We start from the raw sequence: 21,563 nt of genomic DNA, 5'->3' as shown, positions 1-21,563 counted from the left end.
AAGTTACCATGAGACCTGAGTTGCCTATCATGAGTTGGGTGTTGTCTGACCCACCAAGCCATAAAGTTGGGCGTGCACAGCAGCACTCTATTGTAAAGTGGTAATGGTATATATGAGATAGAGCCAGAGCAGGTCCTGAAAGCACAAGTAAGTTACATGAAGAAGTGGCACAAATGCCCATGGTTTCCACTCCTGCTGCCACATTACCTTCTCTTTCCCAGACCAGAGCTATGGCCTCTTGGGGAGTTCCTTACAGTGAATTGACTGAGGAAGAGAAAACTCGGGCCTGGTTTACAGATGGTTCAGCACGATATGCAGGTACCACCCAAAAGTGGACAGCTGCAGCATTATAACCCCTTTCTGGGGTGTCCTTGAAGGACAGTGGTGAGGGGAAATCCTCCCAGTGGGCAGAACTTCGAGCAGTGCACCTGGTTGTTCATTTTGCTTGGAAGGAAAACTGGCCAGAGGTGCGTTTGTATACTGACTCATGGGCTGTTGCTAATGGTTTGGCTGGATGGTCAGGGACTTGGAAAGACCATAATTGGAAAACTGGTGACAAAGAGGTCTGGGGAAGAAATATGTGGATAGACCTTTCTGAATGGGCCAAAAACATGAAGATATTTGTGTCCCGTGTGAATGCACACCAGAGGGTGACTTCAGCAGAGGAAGATTTTAATAATCTAGCGGATAAGATGACCCGGTCTATGGATACCAGTCAGCCTCTTTCCCCAGCAACTCCTGTTATTGCTCAATGGGCTCATGAACAAAGTGGCCATGGTGGTAGGGATGGAGGTTATGCATGGGCTCAGCAACATAGACTTCCACTCACCAAGGCTGACCTGGCTACAGCCACTGCTGAGTGCCCAATCTGCCAGCAGCAGAGACCCACACTCAGCCCCCGATATGGCACCATTCCCCGAGGTGACCAGCCAGCTACATGGTGGCAGGTTGATTACATTGGACCACTCCCTTCATGGAAGGGGCAGCGATTTGTTCTAACTGGAATAGACACATATTCTGGATATGGGTTTGCTTTCCCTGCATGCAATGCTTCTGCCAAAACTACTATCCGTGGGCTTACAGAATGCCTTATCCATCGTCATGGTATTCCACATAGCATTGCTTCGGATCAAGGAACACACTTCACAGCAAATGAAGTGTGGGAATGGGCACATGCTCATGGAATTCTCTGGTCTTACCATGTTCCCCATCATCCAGAAGCAGCTGGATTGACAGAACGGTGGAATGGCCTTTTGAAAACTCAATTACGGTGCCAACTAGGTGGCAAAAACTTGAAAGGCTGGGGTAATGTTCTCCAGGAAGCTGTGTATGCTCTGAATCAGCGTCCGCTGTATGGTGCTGTTTCTCCCATAGCCAGGATCCATGGGTCCAGGAACCAAGGGATGGAAATGGGTGTGGTGCCACTCACTATTACTCCTAGTGATCCACTAGGAAAATTTTTGCTTCCTGTCCCTGCTACCCTGAGTTCTGCTGGTCTACAGGTTTTAGTTCCAAAACGGGGTATGCTTTCTCTAGGAGAAACAACAGTGATACCACTGAACTGGAAGTTAAGATTGCCACCTGGTCACTTTGGGCTACTTATGCCTCTGGATCAACACACCAAGAAGGGGATTACATTATTGTCTGGGGTAACTGGCCCTGACTATCAGAAGGAAGTAGGACTGCAACTACATAATGGAGGTAAAGAAGAGTTTTCTTGGAATATAGGAGATCCCCTGGGGCGTCTATTAGTACTACCATGCCCTGTGATTAAAATCAATGGAAAACTGCAACAACACAATCCAGGCAGGACGATTAATGGCTCTGAGACTTCAGGAATGAAGGTTTGGGTCACCCCACCAGGCAAAGAACCACGGCCAGCTGAAGTGCTTGCTGAGGGGAAAGGGAACATGGAATGGGTAGTGGAAGAAGGTAGTGATAAATATGAACTTCGACCATGTGATCAGTTACAGAAACGAGGACTGTAATGCTGTTTTGTTCGTGTTATACTATTTAAGTTGTAAGATATCAAGTTTAAGAATGAATGTTGCCCAAGGATTTGCACCCTATTCTGGAGAGATTTAATGTGTTTCCAGTTGTATGCGGGACGGTTGAGTATTGTCAGGTAAAAGAAAAAAATGTGTGCTTATTTGTTTTCATTTGGAGATTGAGTATGGTCTAAGGTGATATATATATATATATATATATATATATATGTGTGTGTGTGCCAAGTTGACAAGGGGTGGACTGTCATGGTTAGGGACAGGTGTCAACTTGGCCAAGTTGTGGTACCTGTTCATCTGATTGGGCAAGTGCTGGCCTGTCTGTTGCAATGAGGACATTTCATAGGATTAGGTCATGATCACATCAGCTACATCCACAGCTGATTCCATTTGTAATCAGCCAAGGGGGAGTGTCTTCTGCAATTAGTGATGCTAAATGCAATCATGGGAAGCCTTTTAAGGAGGACTCAGAGGAGACAGGTTCCATTCCTGCTTTGGCTGGTGAGCCTCTCCTGTGGAGTTCATCCAGGCCATCCATCAGAGTCATCGGCTTCGTAGCCTGCCCTGTGGATTTTGGACTCTGCGTTCCTACGGTCACGTGAGACACTTTCATAAATTTTATACTTGCAAGTGTTCCCTGTTGATTCTGTTTCTCTAGAGAACCCTAACTAATACAGCTGCTATAATTTGGCTTCTACCTCCAACATCATGTGGAACTATACTCTTTTCACAAAATAATTTACTTTTTAGTCTTCACTCTCTTTAGCTTTTCTGCTTGATTGTTCCTACTTGCTTTCCTTGGCTTCCTTCTTTAGCGAACACTATCTGGTTTCCTCCCTACCTTCCTCACTATTACTTTTTTCAACTCCATTTTCCCTAATTGCATGGTATCCTAAGCTTGGTCCAAGTTTCAGCTCTTCCTACTCCTCTCATTATAATCTAGATCTCTCAGGGCGTTCCAAATACCACCTCCATACATTATGGACTCTCCCAGCTAAATGCCCAACCCTGCTTTTAATCTCGAACCTTAGGCCTTCTGTGGGATTGACTTAGACATTTCCATATGAAAGTCTAGCCTTTACCTCAAACCAAATGTACCAAAACAATGTCCCTTCCACCAATTCCCCTGTCTTGGGTGCCTTTCACACAAACTCATCATTATTCCTCCAAATTTGCTCCCCATCTTTTCTCTATTTCGACTAAAGAGCATTACTTTCCATTCAGCTACCTAAGCTTGAAACATGAGTGACATCTTTCTTTACTCTAATTACCCTCTCAGTCCAATCACATACAAAGTCCAGTCAATGTCTCTAGAATCCATCTATTTTCCTATATTTCCTTTGCCACTGCTTAGACCACCATCTTATTATATCAGATGCTGTAATAGTATCAGAACGGCCCCTGTCTCCTTGCTTGCTCACCATACTACTGTCACAGAGATCTTTCATTTCTGCTTAAAGCCATTCTCTACTGACGTCCAGATAATGCTACACCTGCTCCACATGGCTGACCAAGCCCTTAGGAGCTCGTCCCTGCGTACATCTCCAGTTATCTCCCGCTACATGCCTCCTGTGCAATCGAATTTCAGTCCTGGCACACATGCCATGCTCTCTCTTAGAGACTGCTGAGTGCATTTTTCCTCTGTCTGAAATATTCTTCCTCCCTGTGCTGGGTTGGAGCTAGGTACCCCAGAAAAACACATTCTTAAACTTAATCCATTCCTGTGGGGGTGAACCCTTTTAAATCGGACCTTTAGATGAGGTTACTTCAGTTAAGGTGCGGCCCAGCTCCATCAGGATGGGTCATAACCCTATTTCCGAAGACCTTGTAGGGCAAGTCTCAGAAAGAGGGAAAAGCAAAGGGAACAGTAAGAGGCTGAGAGCCAGCGGAAACTAGAAGAGAAGGAAGAAGCCAGGAGAGGCTGCCATGTGCATGGCCACACGACAGAAAAGCCATGGGCCAAGGAACAGCAGAGCCAGCCCCAGAAGATGTCTTCTGGGAGAAAGCATCACCTTGGTGATACCTTAATTTTGGACTTTTAGTCTCAAACTCATAACCCAATAAATTTCCATTGTTTAAGCCAACCCACTGCCTGGTATTTGTTTTAGCAGCCAGAGAACTAAACTTCTCCCCTTCACCAAGCTATACTCCTAGTCAGCCCTCAGGTCTTCACTGAGAAGCACGTCCTCTGGGAAGCCTCTAAATTGAGTGGCCTAGGTGTGTACTCCTCAGGTATGCCCTCCAGTGCCTCTCACCACACACTACTGAATTAGTCTCTTCGTTTTTCTAAATTTTCTCTCATCTTTCTACCAATTCTCACTGGAATCCTGTTAACCTATATAGCCTCAGCCCAAAGCAGCTGTCTACTAAAAATTAATTTAAATTAAATATTATAGAAATTTTGTCTTTAATAAATCAATCTTCAAAACTAAACGTCAAATAAAAAGGGTTTTGGTCAAACTTTACCTTGTGCTCTACTGCTTTTTCTTCTGCCTTTTGTATCTCTGCTTTGAGCCGCTTTTCCAGGTCCGAGGAAGAACCTTTGGCAGAAGCAATAGTGATATCTCGCTGATGCAGCTCCCGAGTTAGCTGGGAGATTTCCATCTTCATTCCTTCTAGTGCAGAACTGTAACTCTGTTCAGCCTGTAAAATCTGCTCTTTCAACTACAAAGGAACAGAAAGGAAGGTACCAAAGACTAAGGGAAAGCATCTAGATAGAAAAATATATTACTAGTTAATACGGTTTTACCTTACCTCAAGACACGAAATTTTTCCTAGGTTAAACCTGCAGAAAATTAGCGATTTATCTAGTTGCATACCTGGACTGAAGGTCAGATGGTAACACCCACAATTTTATTATATCTCAAAACAGGAGAGACAGGTTATTCATTCAAATGCTGAGGACCAGCCTCAAAGCCCATGTGTCCCTTACTCAGAGGTTAGCACCTGTGACCTTCATTCTTTTTCTGGTTGCAAATCTAAAAACTTGGCTTATGTGGTTTTCTGGTCTACAGAAGATAATAAACCACAAATAAAAAGAAAAGAGGAAGAAAGGGGCTAAAAGTAATCTAGAAAAGGCAGTAATGAAAAAGTACAGACAATAAACAAAACAGGGCCCATTAATGTAGAGACAATCAGCTCTATATACCTTAAACAGCCCATGAGGTTATAACTAAATCATAGCACAGAAGGAAAATATATCCATAACTCCTTATAGTCACTATGAAAATACTAAAGGATAGCTCGTATACTTTCTTACAAGCAAGAAAGTATATACCTTTTAAAGAGTTTTCATCAAAAAAATATTTAACATAAAATTTTATAGTTCAAAAGAGACATGCTTTATCTTTAAAGTATTTATATGACATGCCTGAGGATGCAAAAGAAAGCAGGTACTTTTCCTAAGCACAGTCCAGGTATTCTTCTATTCCTGAATATCAAGTAGTTCTATGGAATACATTTTTCTCTTATTAAAAATAACCTCTAGGATGACCAACCCAGCTCAGTCCATAAGTACATACAACTCTCAATCCCAGGCATGCAGATTTTTACATTTTTAATCTCTGTCCTGTATTCATTGTTATGTCCTTCCATCTTCTTCAATTCTTCATATTTTTCCATTAGTTCTTGACTCAGCTGTTTACATGTTGCACTCACAGATTCCAAGCTGTATGACAAAAATAAGATTACATATTTAAAACAAAATAAAAACCTTAAAACCCATTACCCTCTTAATGTCTAAGAAAAAGCTTGTCAATATCTTAAACATCACTCCACACCCCAAATTAAAACTCATTTCCAATTTCCTTACCAAGAGAAACAGTTAAATACAACTCTAATTTTTAGAGAGACTTCTGGGGTTTCTAACACTCCTGCTTAAAATGTAACTGGTTTACAAAAACTTAGCAAATTTTTTTCTCCCTAGTTGTACAAGAGCTGCCACAGGAGTCTCAATCCTCACCACACTTATCTACAATTCTGTCCTACACACTGCTGCCAGAAAAACCTTCTTCAAAGAATTTTCACCCTGGGTGGGCCACAGTGACTCAGCAGGGAGCATTCTGACCTGCCATGCCAGAGACTGGGGTTCAATTCCCAGTCCCTGCCCATGCAAGGAAAAAAAAATTTCACCTTTAGTCAAGAATCGATCCCGTAGTGACTACCTCATCAAAAATAAGGCCCTCTCATCGCACTGTTCATCTTCCTCAACGTGGTCTTTTTACTCTTAAACTGATAAACTTTACTTACATGCCATCTGCCGTGTGGCTTTGCTATGCCCGACTTCTTGTCCTTTCATGTGGATGCTCTAAAATCTTTCAAGAATCACACCAGCATTTACCTTTTTTTGAGTCACCTCAACCCTCTTTTCCCCAATTACCTTAAATATAGCTTATTTTCAATTCTTACAGCTTGAATGTAGAAATTTTCTATACTTACATGCTACTTTAAATTGCTCTCAGAAATTTTAACATGCATATCTTGTCTCTCAGACTGTAAACTCTGATTAGAATAATGCCTTTTACTTCTTATCTCCCTCCAATTTTGTCCACCACCCCCTCAAGCCTTCATCAGAAGGTTCTAAACTGTTCAATACAGGATTAATAATCACCTATGTTAGTCTGCCAACATAGGCAACTGATTATCACATAAGCTATCATTCAAAAATACCATCTTTGTAATACAACACAAAAACTATTTAAATTCTTGTATTTCCTGTCTTAAGGAATATTTTGTTCAAACTAAACAAGCAAACTGTCTAAGGGCTTTTTTGTTTTTGAAACAACAACAAAAAATTAAAGGCACTGTTTTATAAATGAACACTGCTATCTGCATGCATTTGTTCCAGTTCTAATTATTTCTAAAAACCTTACTATGCTCATTTATTTATACTTAACAAGAGCTACATAATGTATCAAACACTGAGTTAGAGAGACAAAAAAAGAGAAGAAAGAAAAAATTTTTTTTTGGCTTTTAAAAAAGGAATTTATTAAGTTGCAAGTTTACAGTTCTAAGGCCATGAAAATGTCCAAATTAAGGCATCCAGAGACACCTTAACTCCTAAGTAAGGACCAATGAAGTTCGTGGTTTCTCTGTCAGCTGGGAGGGCACATGATAATAATAATAAAGCATATGTTAAGTATTTCAAGGTGAAAAAGGAATAAAGTAAAATGTATATGTTTAATATGTACAGAAAACAAAGAATATAGTGATTTCCAAAAAGCAGAAGTAAAAGTGAAAATAAAAAAATGTATTACTAAAAGATAACCTAAAAAGGCAATTTTTTCTTTTCTTTTGCCACAAGGCTAATAGTCTATTTTTATCATTTACATACAGAAAACATTACAGTACAAATTATCATGATTCATATGTTTATATAAAACAAAGTATCAAACTCTCCCAGTCAAAAAGTTTAAAGATATGACAAACAGAACATTTACAAGTGAGACAACGATGCAAGTCAGGATGGGTATGGTTTAGGCTAAGTCAGGAATGAAATAACACACAGTGAAAATCAGGAGCCCTGCAGAGCTGAAAGGAGAAACACTACATATCTATTGTGACCATGTGAAAGTAACTTGACAGGTATGTAGGGCTAAAGCAGGGTTTTAATTCTTTACCCAAGATAGGTGACATTATGGCATGTTTCACACCAGTAGGAATGATTCAGCAGAAAGAAGAAACTGATGATGCAGCAGAGAAAGGCAATAACTGTAGACACAATACACAAATGGAGGAGTTAGTCTTAAGAACACAGACATTTCATTTATCAATTTACCCATGGTAATAGATTGTGGGCATAGATGCAGGCAGGCTGGTAGATTTTGTGGTGAAAGATTAGGAAGTTGTCCTTTAATGTCTTCTATTTTCTCAATGAAATAAATTAGGCCATTTACGGATGCTAAAGGAAAAAACTTAGTTTTTCAATAAGAATATTATATTAGTTTATTTTATCAATATGATGATCAAAAATTCATTTTAACAACTTGAAAGCTTTTGAAATGTGTGTATAATTATCTACCTGCCTTCAAGACGAACCACCTCTGCCTGCAGAAGTTCTTCACTACTGTGGGTGAAATCCAACTGGGAGAGCACATTTTCTAAGTTCCCCTGCTCTTGAATGCTGTACCTCCTTTCTGCCTGAGACTCTTCCAGTGACCTATGGAAGGACGATTGCTAAAAGTCTTTCATCTTTGGAAACAAAAACAGTGCACAACTAGTTTGTATTTTTCCAATTGCTTTCAGTAACTAAACTCTGTGGAACTCTTCAGTAGTCTCCTCCTTTACTAAAAGAACACTGGGAGAGCAAACAGGTTAGAGATGATGTTTCTCAAAAAAGTCAGCAGCTATTTACTACTTTCTCACCCGGGATTTGGCCTGTTTAATAAAGGTATAAAAACAGAAAAAATGACCAATGTCTTGGCTGACACAGAAGAATCCCAGGAAGAATAAAAGTGTGCACCAGACTTTGACCAAGTGTAAAGAACACAGCTCATTCTATTACTTTTCACTGCAATAATCATATATACATATCAAATTAGTTTTAGGAATTTTTTAAAAAGGGACATGTAACTTGTTGGCTGACACTGATGTTAAGCAGAATGACTTATTCTACCAAACAGAGGCCTTCCAGAAGACAAGGATAACAATTCTTTTCACAGTTGGCATTGTTAAGGATAGACAAAGAGGTTTTCAACTTTTCAAACACTGGAGTCTCTGCTAGGGACCCAAACTGGAGGCAGAAAAAAACTAACCACACTAAATTTTATAACATTATAAAACCTACAACAATAAAAAGATAAAAATCTTTTTAAAAACCCACGGTATGATCAAAACTCAAAATTATTTTTGAGATTGATATCTCAGATTAAATATACCTTTTTACTTCTACCACGTGTTGAGCGTCAGCTATCTTTATTTTTGCTTTTAGCTTCTCTTTTTGAATTTGTGCTTCACGGATGAAATTTTCTTGAGATTGAAGGGTTGCCTTCAATTCTCTTTTTTCTTCTTGCAGAACCTACAAAATATTTAGGAAAAAAATCACATATTATTAAAATTTTTCTATTTTGTGATCAAAGGAAGCCAAGGAGTCAGAACTGTAAGCTATAGAATAGGCATAATATGCCTATTTCTGATATGGCTATCAATACGGGATCCACTAGCCACAGAGTAGAGAAGAAACCCTACATTTTAGAACAAAGTTCTAAAAATTCATAAACGGGTACTGTGATGGTGGCTCTCTTAAAAAACTCATAAGCAGGCGGTGTGACAGTGGCTCAGTGGCAGAGTTCTCGCCTGCCATGCCAGAAACTCAAGTTCAATTCCCGGTGCCTGCCCATGTTAGAAAAAACACAAAAACTTATAAACACATTTTTCCAATTATAGTAGTTCTACAGCACACCTCTAACAGCTTTTCAGATTCTTTCAATTCTTCTTCTTTTCGCTGCTGTTCCTGCAGAACAGTCATATTGGTTCCAACCAGGTCGTTGACGCGCATGGTGAGGCGCTCTATTTCCAACTCATTGGCACAGATAGTGTCATTGGCTCGCTCCAACTTACTGCTGAGGTGCTGGATTTCCGACTGGCTGGACAGCTCAACAGACTCTAACTTCTGTTTCCGATTGGCAAGCTGAGCCTAGAAATACATTAATACCAATAGGTAAAGGTGAAATTATAAAACAATAAACCATCTATGATGCTTACTGTACAAACACAAGCTTTACAATGATTATATGGATACTTTATTTAAAAAAATCTTAAAGACACAAAATATAGTTTGAACTAGTGGAAAGACATCTTACATGCTAGCATAGGAGGACAGAAAAATGTCTCTTGTACCAAAATTAATACAAAAATTAGACATGATTATTAAAAATAAGAACAAACCATGAATAAGGAAGGCTAAAGTGAAACTGAGTTTCCCTTTCATAAAAACGTTCATGAGAAAACTGTTAGCCTGTTAAAAATAGATAACACTTGGGAAAGAAGGGGTAAGAAAGAACTGAGAAAGTGAAAGGTTTCCTCAGAAGAGATGCTGCCCACCTACTGAAGAGAGCTGCAGTATTCAACCTGCTTCCACACAAGTTTACTGCAAACATGAGCCACTTAGAGGAAAACTGGAGGTATTCCCTATTCACAACATAGAAATTCAGAACTATAATGCATTAGTCTATTTCTTATGAAAGTTCTGAATCTAAAATTTAAAAATCACTAATCTTAATTTACAGCTTAAAATTTCCTTTCTCCCCACTCCAGAGAAAGTTGTATATAGTTAGTCTGTTTGAATATTTTTTTCAGACATATTACAAACATACATATTCAGATGACACAAATGACCACAAAAACTGTTTAACTTTTATGAGGAAAAACTGTTGAGTTTTGGTTCACTGAAGAATGCTTGGAGGGAAGGAGGGATTGGTTCTGTTGTCAACTTTTGGACATGCCCTGAGCTAAAAGATTTAACCAAACGTAGCACATCTCAAGTAGTGACATTTCTATAGAGGTATATACAACTAAAAATACTTGAACAACTGTCTCATAAACCTGCAGTGAACAATTTCTGAATACTTACATCCTATTTTTAGAATATAATCCCTGCTAAACAGGATTTTAGCTCCCAAATTTCTAGTTTCCACGACTTTTATTTCTTTTGTCAACCACAATTATTTTTAATCTGTGATAGTGACACAGTGTCATTTATTATTGATATGACCTGTTTAAATGACTACAGTTACTTTCCACGAGTTTTAATTCAGCAACTAGACATGTACTTCATCTGCACACTAAAGACGGACATGAATCATCTGTGCAAGCAAAACTCCTTTTATTCTAAATATTTCTAAAGGGAAAGGCACAAAATTTTATTTTAATTTAAACAGAAATGTCTCCGGAAAATCTATCTGCTACAGACTGAAAAATATTATTATATACAGTACAGGGCCAAAATCTTCATATTGTGGTCACATAAAGTAGATGGCTAAATAATATCTTTAAGCCAGAGAGATGGTGGGGGGACAGAGGCAAAGAGATAAACAATACTTGCATAAATTGTAAGTCAAGATTCTGATGTAAAGAACCAAATTTTTTTTTATCAGACCCTTAGAACAGTGTGAAAGAAGAACATCAACATAGGTTTACATTCACTAGAATAACTGCTAAGCATGCAACTGTCTCCAAACTTTTAAAACACAATACAAACTATATTTTTCCCAAGAGGATATCTTATGCAGAATCTTGTTCAGAACAGATAGATGTAGAAATTGGGTGAGAATGAGAGAGAAGAAAAGGCTGGAGTCCCCCCACCCTGACCTTAACCTACACAGCAGCCCAGTGTACCTCCAAGGAACCTTGGGGCTTGGCAGAACTTGCCCAAATGAGCACTCAAGAGGAAAAACAAAATGCATAACTGCAAAATACTGGCATGGTTTTCCTTAATACCTTATAATTTAATACTTAAATGCTATTCAACTCAAATCCATGATCCTAAACTAAACTCAATGCTTAAGTTATAGATTAAGGTACATATTTTTTCAATTTTATTGCAACACATTCATAAATCACACAAATCATCCAAAGTACATAATCACTGGCTTACAGTTATTGTCATGATCCAAAGTATATAATCCCCATGATCAATTTTAGAACATTTTCATTACTCCAGATCAGAAATAAGAATAAAAAATAAAACCCAAATCCTCCCATACCTCTATTTCCCACTATTGTTGACCCATAGTATTGGTGTAGTAAATTTGTAACTATTGATAAAAAAATCTTAAAATATTACTGTTAAAAATAGTTTATAGTTTTCAATAGCTATGCTTTTACCATATACCCTTCTATTATTTGTTTTACATTTGTACTAGTTCATGCAAGGACTTTTATTTATATTTATAGTGTTAACTGGTGACAAACAGGACTTTAAACAACCACTTTCAAGCAAATTCACCTACTATACAGCACTCGGTTTTGTTTTGTTTTTTCAGCACTTAGTTTTTAACTAAATTACAGTTTTAACAGGTTATTCTAGATTTGTTACTTAAAAAAACCAACTTCTCAGTTTTGAAGAATCAAGAATATAACCTTCTTTTATTGATTCACTTAAATACTCAGTATACTTAAGCATAGTGAAAAGTATGGAACCACCTCAAGCAAAAATTTTAAATTTTCATGAACTAGAATTAATACACTAAACCTGTCGAATATGAGAGCAACCAGCCACATGTGGTGGCTACTGAGCAACTGAATTATAGCTGGTCTAAATGGAATGTGCGGTAAGTGGAAAATACACACTGCATTTCAAAGGCTCGGTACAAATAAGGAAAAAAGCATGTAAATGTTAAATGATAACTTTTTATATATTAGGCTAAATAAAATATACTAAAATTAATTTCACCTGTTCCTTTTTATTTTTTAAGGTGGCTCTAGAAAATATAAAATGACATACTTGGTGCTCTTTTATTTCCATTGGACAGAACTGCACTAAAATAACTCAAGAAAACCTCTCATAAATACCACTTACAAAATAATTACTCCTCTTAAACACCTGATTTTAGAAGTATTTTTAAACTAATATAATATTTAAAAAATATATTTTGGCACTAATCACTGCCATTAATTTTTTAAATTAGAAACCAAAACTTTGTCTGGCTAATCTAACGTAGCATTCTATCTATTTTATTTTGGAGTGGGTAGGATAACTTCAACAACACAAATGACAGCAGATGTGGCTAAAGGTAAAGAAATAATGAAGACGGCAATTTACACCAGAGTGATGGGAACAGAAGCAGAGGGTGGAGTAAAGAGGAAAAGAAAAGGAGCTGGAGATCAGGGGCTGAATTTTAAGTCCCTCTCTGGTTTGAAGATGTTTCCTACTGCTTCAAGGAAATGATGCTCCCAGAGAGGGAGGTTAATGGGGACAGTGTGTTAGGAAGCCGCAAGGGCTTTTCATTTTCTAGAGGATCCCAGAACGAAGCCATGACCACTGTAGGCATCGATCCCTCACCAAGGTCAGTGTCAACTCCAATCCTGTCAGTACAGGCCATGCTTTCGCAGCACTTCCACTAGGTAGCAGCTTGCATTAAGGGTAAAGCTATTACTTATTACTTTATAAGAAACTTATTACTTTGTGCCTATGCCACCATAAGCTTTTACACAGTAGGTCTGATAAAATTCATTTAATTGTGATAAATGTACAAAGACAACAGGTTTCCATTTGAGTTAACATCATCCCGTCTTTATAAACCGTAACTGAAAAATATGCTTTTAAAAATATAATTAAACAGATTTAAAATTAATTTTAAGTGTCCTACAGGTCATCTAAATTACTTCAAAAGGAAACATATAAAATACAATGTCTACTGTTCTCACACCCTATTGATGAGCTAAATATTCATATTTTATACTTTGTGTTGGGTTAATATTCTAATTTAATTCAGATGTTCTATATGTTCTCCATTTCTTTGAACATTTCCCTTTACTACTCATGTTATTTGGACAGGGAGGCTTGGGGGTGCGGTGGAAGATAGCAAGGGAGCTCTCGCCTTCTAAACGGAGATGACCTTGTGAGTTAGTGACTGTACTGATACTTTCCCTATGTTTATATAGCCATCATTCTGCCATTGCCTCTAATAAAACATACTATTTAATGCCTGTTCTTTTTAATATACTTTAATATGTGATAGAATAAACATCCTCTTATTTTAAAAAATGCTGTTAGTATCAGTCATTTATTCTTCTATATGAATTTTAGAATCATCCTTTCAAGTTCTCAAAATATAATAATAAATTATGTGGATGAACATCTGGGAAAAATACATAAATTCCCTACCAAATCCTTGTATCAAAATAATTTTTTGGATTAAATATATAATAAGATATTATGAAACATTAGAAGAAAATATATGTCAGTATTGTAGGGGACTGAATGGTGACCCCAAAGATACTAGGTCCTAAATCCCAGAACTTAATATTACCTTATATGGTGTTCTAGTTTGCTAGCTGCCAGAATGCAACACACCAGAGACGGATTGGCTTTTAATAAAAGGGGATATATTTCGTTAGTTCTTCAGAGGAAAGGCAGCTAACTTTCCACTGAGGTTCTTTCTTATGTGGGAAGGCACAGGATGGTCTCTGCTGGCCTTCTCTCCAGGTCTCTGGGTTCCAACAACTTTCCCCAGGGTGATCTTTGTTCTACATCTCCAAAAGCCTGGACTGAGCTATGAGTGCTGAGATGAGGTATGCCGAGCTGCTTGGGCTGTGCTATGTTGTGCTCTCTCATTTAAGCACCAGCCAATTAAGTCAAACGTCATTCGTTGCAGCAGGCACGCCTCCTAGCCGCCTGCAGATGTAATCAGCAACAGATGAGGTTCACGTACCATTGGCTCATGTCCACAGCAACATTAGGTGCCTTCACCTGGACAAGTTGACAACTGAATCTAACTACCTCATATGGTAATGCTTTTGCAGATATGATTAAATTAAGAATTCTGAGATGAGGTGATTAACCTGGATAATCTGAGTGGCCCCTAAATGCCATCACAAGTGTCCTTAGAATAGATAAGTAGAGGAGATCAGAAACACCCAGAGAAGAAGGTGTGCTGGTTTGAAAGGATGTATGGACCCTAGAAAAGCCATCTTTTAATCAAAATCCCATTTCATAAAGGCAGAATAATCCCTATTCAATACTGTATGTTTGAAACTGTAATTAGATCATCTCCCTGGTTGATGTGATTTAATCAAGAATGGTTGTTAAACTGGATTAGGTGACAACCTGTCTCCACCCATTTGGGTGGGTCTTGTTTGGTTTATTGGAGTCCTATAAAAGAGGAAACATTTTGGAGAATGAGAGCGATTCTGAGAGAGTAGAACAGAATGACATAGCCACGAGAAGCAGAGTCCACTAGCCAGTGACCTTTGGAAATGAAGAAGGAAAACGCCTCATGGGGAGCTTCATGAAGGGAAGCCAGGAGAGAAAGCTAGCAGATGATGCCGTGTTCGTCATGTGCCCTTCCAGATGAGAGAGAAGCCCTGACTGTGTTCACCATTTGCCTTCTCACTTGAGAGAGAAACCCTGAACTTCATCGGCCTTCTTGAACCAAGGTATCTTTTCCTGGATGCCTTTGATTGGACATTTCAATAGACTGGTTTTAATTGGGACGTTTTCTCGGCCTTAGAACTGTAAACTAGCAACTTATTAAATTCCCCTTTTTAAAAGCCATTCCGTTTCTGGTATATTGCATTCTGGCAGCTAGCAAACTAGAACAGAAAGCAAAGTGAGATGTAGGCAGAGAGACATTTGAAGATACTGACCATGAAGTTTAGAGCAATGCCCACAGCCAGCAGAAGCTGGACGAGGCAAAGAATGGCTTCCCCCCTACAGCCTCCAAAGGGAGCAGGGTCCTGCCAACACCTTTACTTTGGGCTTCTAGCCTCCAGCATTCTAAGAGAATAAATTTCTGCTGTTTTAAGCCACCCATTTATGGCAATTTATTACAGCAGCCATTGCAATAATAATTGACACCAACTTTATTCTTAGTTTAGGTAAGGTCTCACAGGCATTCTGATTGAGATTAAGTTAAAATGTGTAGATTATTTTGGAGAACTGATACCATTACATTATTGATTCTTCCTGAACATAAAACATGATTTGCCTTTCCGTGTATCCAAGTCTCCTCTCACTCCTTCAGTATAAGAGGAAAGAGGATTTCTTATGATTATCTCACCTTGCTAGATGAGTGAAGACGTGCAAGCATCAAGTTTGTCTATGAAAGAAAAGTAATAACCCTAGACTTGTCAGGGAGTGCCAAATGCTAGGGTGTTTTAGTTTATAGTATGTCTGTTACTAAACTGTGTCTCACACTAAGCAACATGAAGTGAGTGAGTCAACAGGAATAGGCCTATATTAAATAGTAGGACCCAGACACCACTAAGTCCTCTACTTCTGAGGACTCCAGCATGGCACAGGCCCTGCTCTGAGCAACAGAATGCCGAGCCCTGGTAATAGGAAAGCATAACTTTAGGTTATTTTGTCCCTGACCTGATGACAAGAGAAGCCCCTGGTTGTTCCCACAATAAATACCCCTAACAGGGACCTAATAGCAGTCTGGCCCAAGAAAAATACCAACAGCCAGGTGTCACCAGGTGAAGGAAGAATGCCTAGACCATAAAAGTGAATTCCATCCTCAATCAAGGATGGGACACTGAGGTAAATGACTGGTGTCACTACAAGCCTCTTTCCCTTTTATTTTTTTAAAGCGTGGCACTAAATGGTTTGTATGCAGCTATAAAGCTACATGAGAAAAAATGAGATAGGCCATTTCCCCATGCCCTCAATTCCTCCAACTAATAGAAAAGCCCACTGGAATACTATAATTAAGGTGATATCTCAAAAAACTACTAACATGTTGTATCAGACAGTAAATTATAAGGGTAATTATTCAGAAAAAAAAGTACATTTAGATTCCTATCAAATATCTTAAATCAAAATAATTTTCAGATTCAATATATTAAAAAAATTATATAAAGCATTAGAAGAAATCTTGGCTTAGATAAGACCTTAAGTATCATACCAAAGGTAGAAACCCTAAAGGAAAATCTGCATCATCTTTGAAGAGGACTTTGATGAATATAAATTAAAATCTTTTAGAATGTACAACTATTCTAATGAAGTAATTTCACTTCTAGAGCCATTACCAGAGAAAATAAATGGACAAATACTCAACAATGTTTATATAAGAATGTTCATCAAGGTCTCATCTACAAAAGTAAAAAAGTTAAAAAACTCAATATTTAATAATAGAGGATTAGTTACATAAATTACAGAACACTCAATTATATAGTGGAATTCTATGCAATCATTATGACTACACATTTCTTGGCATGTAATATTTTAAAAAGGAATTTTTTTAAAGTTGGGAAAATTAAACATAATACTATATTATAAAGTGCTTAGCATAGTGCCCGCCTCACAGTATGCACTCTATATATTTAAAATTATGTTTTACTATAGAAAATTTCAAACATACACAAATACAAAGAGAATAAAATGATGAACACTTATATATTCATCACTTGGCTTCAACAACTATCAACATTTTGCCATTCTTAGTAATTTTTAACGTTTCAAGCTCCCTTCCTCCACGCATATATATAGTTTTTTCCTACCCAATGCACATGGTACATAACCATAGAAAATTTTTGAAGACATGAACAAAATGTTAATGATAATAAATCTCTAAATGGTGTGGAATTATGGGTGATTTTATTTCATTCTCATTTTATCTGCACTTTTCCATTTTCCTAAAGTAAACATGTATTATCTGTATAATTGTAATGACTCATTCTGACTAAATGAAAAGAACTCAAACAAATGTAAAACTCAAAAAGTGAGTGGTTAGTTTTTAATTCTACTTTTAGATGTTAAAAATGTATTAGAAGGCGGGCCAGGGTGGCTCAGCAGAGTGCCTCAGAGAACTCAGGCAGAGTTCTCACCTGCCATGCCAGAGATCCGGGTTCAATATCCGGTGCCTGCGCATGCGAAAAAAAAAAGTATTAGGAAAAAGTCTATATCAAGATTTTTTTTTTTAATTGGGGAGGAGGAAGATGTTGATATCCATTTGCCCAATCTCCACATTTCCTACCTTTATTGTGCAATGATGACGGGTATCAATCAAATGCAATGTGTGAACCTTTACCAGACTGTGTAACTTGAGCATCCAACTGCAAAAAGACATTTCTTAGACAACTGAGGAAATCTGAACAGACTGGATATTAATTACATTAGGAATTTATTATTTATTCTGTTAATGGGTATTAACATTTTATTTCATTTTTTTTAATGCCCTTACCTATAGGGAAATAAGATGGCATCTGATGTGGCCTCTCTCTCTAAGCCAACTCAACAGGTGAACCCACTGCCCTCCCCACCCCCTATGTAGGATATGACTCCCAGGGGTGTTAACCTCCCTGGCAATGTGGGAAAGAATTTCTGGGATGAGCAGGGACCTGGTATTAAGGGACTGAGAAAGCCTTCTTGACCAAAAGGGGGAAGAGGAAATGAGACAAAATAAAGTGTCAGTGGCTGAAAGATTTCAAACAAAGTCAAGAGGTTATCCTGGAGGTTTTCCTTATGCATTATATAGATATCCCCTTTTTAGTTTATGATATATTAGAGTGGCTAGAGGGAAGTACCTGAAACTGTTGAGCTGTAGCCATGTTTCTTGAAGATGACTATATAATGATACAGCTTTTACAATGTGACTGTGTGATTGTGAAAACCTTTGTTCTGATCCTCCTTTCATCTAGGGTATGGACAGATGAGTAAAAAATATAGACAAAAAAATGAACAAATAATAGGGGGAACAACAGTTAAAATACATTGAGTAGACTGAAATACTCATGGTCAATGAGAGGGAGGCATAAGGAGTATGGTATGTGTGAGTTTTTCTTTTTTGTTTCTTTTGCTGGAGTGATACAACTGTTCCAAAAGATGGTCATGGTGATGAATACACAACTATGTGATGATATTGTGAGCCACCTATTGTACACCATGTATACAATGTTTGTATGTCAAGAATGCTTGTATGTTTGTTTGTTAAGGTTTTACAATAAAAATATTTTTTAAAATAAATAAATTCTTTCTTTGGGGTGGGGGAAAGGATGGCATCTGAAATTTCTTTTGGAAAATTCCAGCCAAAAGTAAAAAGAGAGGGAGGTATGAAACAAGATTGGCAAAATAACTGTTAATACTGGGTAATGAGTATATATATGTTTATTTAAAAGTTTTTTTTAATTGACTACACTGGTATACACTAAACCACAGAAAGATTTAATTTAGTCTAGTTTTCTAAGGGAGAAAGATAAACACATTTATAAGTAACTTATTTTTTGAGTTAAACAATGAGAGCAGTTTTAGTTTAAAAACATATATGAGAAGGATAATTCAAATACAATCCATCCTTAGTAGGGAACATAAATAGCTGAATGATGGTAAATAAAGTTCCATTTTTACCAACAAGTTTTAATTAAGCAGAGTAGATAATCATAATAAAATTCTGAAAGGACCAAAAATCAATAATAAGCATATTTCCTGAATAACTGCGAACTGTAAAAACTAAGACTCAATTTGCTTTTTTGCCAATCTAAAGACTACAATTAAAACAGCAACATCTTAAGATATCACTCCATTCAGATAAAAAAAAAAAAGAAAAAAACACCTTGGGACGACAATAGTCTACTCTGACTGTATAGCTTGCAGCAGCCTACCTAGAACATACTTTTCTTCCCTGAGGTTGCTGGCAGCCCCCTCTGCCATCCTGGGTGGAGTTACTCACAGCACAGCCATTCTTGGTAGTTCTTCAGATAGCTGATATTTCAGGGGAATTTAAAAAGCCAATAAATTAAGACTCAAAACAGCAAAATAAATGCAGATTGTATCAAAAAAACAAAGAAACAAAAAACTTCCCTTTAGCTCTCTTCACTTATCCAATCTGTTTCCTCATTCTGCAAAACTGGGATAACTACCAACCTTTACAGATTATCGTGATAATAAGTAGATAATATATACAAAATACACTAGAAGATACATCAAGATATCTGGTGCATAATGGATGGCCACAAATATTCATTTCCCTTTATGCTCATTTCTCTTTAGGTTCTTTAATCTTAACTGAAAAAGCAAGCAAGCTGAATGTGTTTCAAGAAGAGATATTCCTAAATTATGTGTTATTTTTTGCTTTTGTCTTAAGCCAATAGTTTTTCATAAAAGAAAGGTTTCTACCAGCACTTCACACTTTAAAAAGTGTCTCTTTTGCCACAAAGATAGTGCTTTTAATTAGTGCTCACACAAATGCAGTGTGAATCTCTTAGCATTTATGTCTAAACAGGCAGAGCAGTTGAAGTATCCTAGCCAAGGTACCCCAGCTGTTAGTCACAGAGACAGAGCAAGACAGACAGAAGGAGAACCAAAGCAAGAGCCAGAAACAGTCAGGATAAGTAAGCCAGAGACTAGCTGACTGAGACAGAAAAAAATGGAAAAGGAGAAAAAGAACATGAGTAGCAGGTGAGGTGAGGAAAAAGAGCAGGGGAGAGAGAGAGAGAAGATAGGGTAGGCGAGTGAACATGAATATGAGTGGAGAGTGAGCATGAGAATGCAGGACAGCAACAGAAAGCAAAAGAAAAGAGCGAGAGCATGAGTGAGCGAGTAAGAAAGCCAGTGAGGAAGCAAGAAAGCAAGCAAAGGGGAAGTGGGCACGACGACATGAGAGTGGATGTAAGAGTAGGCTGATGCTGGTGGAGGGTTTGGGGTGCGGGGCAGACAGGGAGATGGGGAGGGAGAGAGAGAGAGATGTTTGAGCTTGTCTAGTCCTATAAGGAGAGAAGGATAGACTTACTATACAAGAAAGAGAATGGGGTTAGCAGAGAGAAACTACATGAGACTGAGCTGTACTAGGAAGTGCATTAAGGTAGTTCAAACTTAACCAAAATTAATATGTTTTTCCTCACTTTTAAATATCTTAAACCTACCTGAATTATCTCTGATTGTTCAGCAAGAGCCTTCCTTTGGGCCTCCAAAGAAGATACTTGTTGCTGATAAACCAAGCGTTGTTTCTCCCAGTCCAGTGATTTCTGGCGAAATTCCTGAAGAGGCAATTAAGGTACTTATAAGTGCTTTTCCTTGCTGTCACTACTGCCCAGATTCACTTTTACTTTTTCCCCATGTCCCTGGGGTACACATGCACCCTTCTCCACAGCAGGAATCCCATTACTCACTTATCTGATCTAAATGCAGAGTAAAACTAAATTCTTTACATACTGTGCTTCTTGGTATCTGTCTTTCTAACTTTAACACCCCAATGGAGAAGAGTAGGAAACACAGATGCTAAATACTGTTTTGTAATGATTTTCGTAGATTTGCTGCCCTCTAAGGGCTGTTAAAATTTTCTAATGTTTTTCAGAAAATTGATGCTAAGAAAAGTAAAATTTCATTCAGATGTTGTTGCTATCTGAATTCTTGATGTCCAAACCCAGGAATTGAACAGATTCAAATAAATTTTCAGATAACTCTCTTAGGAGCCTAATTTTTACTTTCCAGAACCTAAAACTCAAGAAACAAACAGATTTAGAAAACAGAATTATCTCTCAATACCCAAACTTTCACTATTTCAACAGAGGAAGTACAAAGACTGAAATATTAAGGGAAATTTATACTAAATGTTAACAGATATTTGCAACCCAACATCAAACAGTTTAAAATAAACAGTAGATCAACAGTAACATCAAATCACATAATCAAGAAAATGAGCCCAATGGTTATGAAAGTGGCGAAACTCAGTCTTTCAATCACTGTCGTGTCCAAATCCAGAAGTCTCATACCCCTTAGAATAAATAAAGAACATTATCCACCAGGTTTCTGATATTCATTCACTCAACCGTTCTACTTTGTGCCAGGTGCTATTCTAGGTGCTGGGGATACAGCATTTACTAAAACACACTCAGTTAGAGGTAAGAGAAAAGTACATCTGTTGTATATATATTATATCAGATGATAATACTTCCTTTGGGGAA

The 21,563-nt window shown here is 37.7% G+C and overlaps 1 protein-coding gene across 10 annotated transcripts in view; it reads right to left on the bottom strand.

Annotated features, from left to right (window-relative positions):
- CEP63 (centrosomal protein 63) overlaps positions 1 to 21,563 on the bottom strand; it is an 85,130-nt gene that overhangs the window by 10,753 nt on the left and 52,814 nt on the right. For 9 of the 10 annotated variants that reach the window (XM_077130174.1, XM_077130176.1, XM_077130175.1 and 6 more), the window contains 6 exons: positions 20,523 to 20,636; positions 9,403 to 9,636; positions 8,879 to 9,018; positions 8,023 to 8,160; positions 5,556 to 5,670; positions 4,470 to 4,667 (listed from right to left, as the gene is read on the bottom strand). In XM_077130174.1, the coding sequence (XP_076986289.1) occupies positions 4,470 to 4,667; positions 5,556 to 5,670; positions 8,023 to 8,160; positions 8,879 to 9,018; positions 9,403 to 9,636; positions 20,523 to 20,636 (939 nt within the window). The remainder of the gene's footprint in view (positions 1 to 4,469; positions 4,668 to 5,555; positions 5,671 to 8,022; positions 8,161 to 8,878; positions 9,019 to 9,402; positions 9,637 to 20,522; positions 20,637 to 21,563) is intronic. The other variant, XM_077130178.1, reaches the window with a different exon arrangement.

Source organism: Tamandua tetradactyla, chromosome 15 (genome assembly GCF_023851605.1).
Source record: "Tamandua tetradactyla isolate mTamTet1 chromosome 15, mTamTet1.pri, whole genome shotgun sequence".
Taxonomy (NCBI): domain Eukaryota; kingdom Metazoa; phylum Chordata; class Mammalia; order Pilosa; family Myrmecophagidae; genus Tamandua; species Tamandua tetradactyla.
The sequence above is the reverse complement of the archived record's forward strand: the minus strand, read 5'-3'. Positions and strand labels throughout refer to the sequence as shown.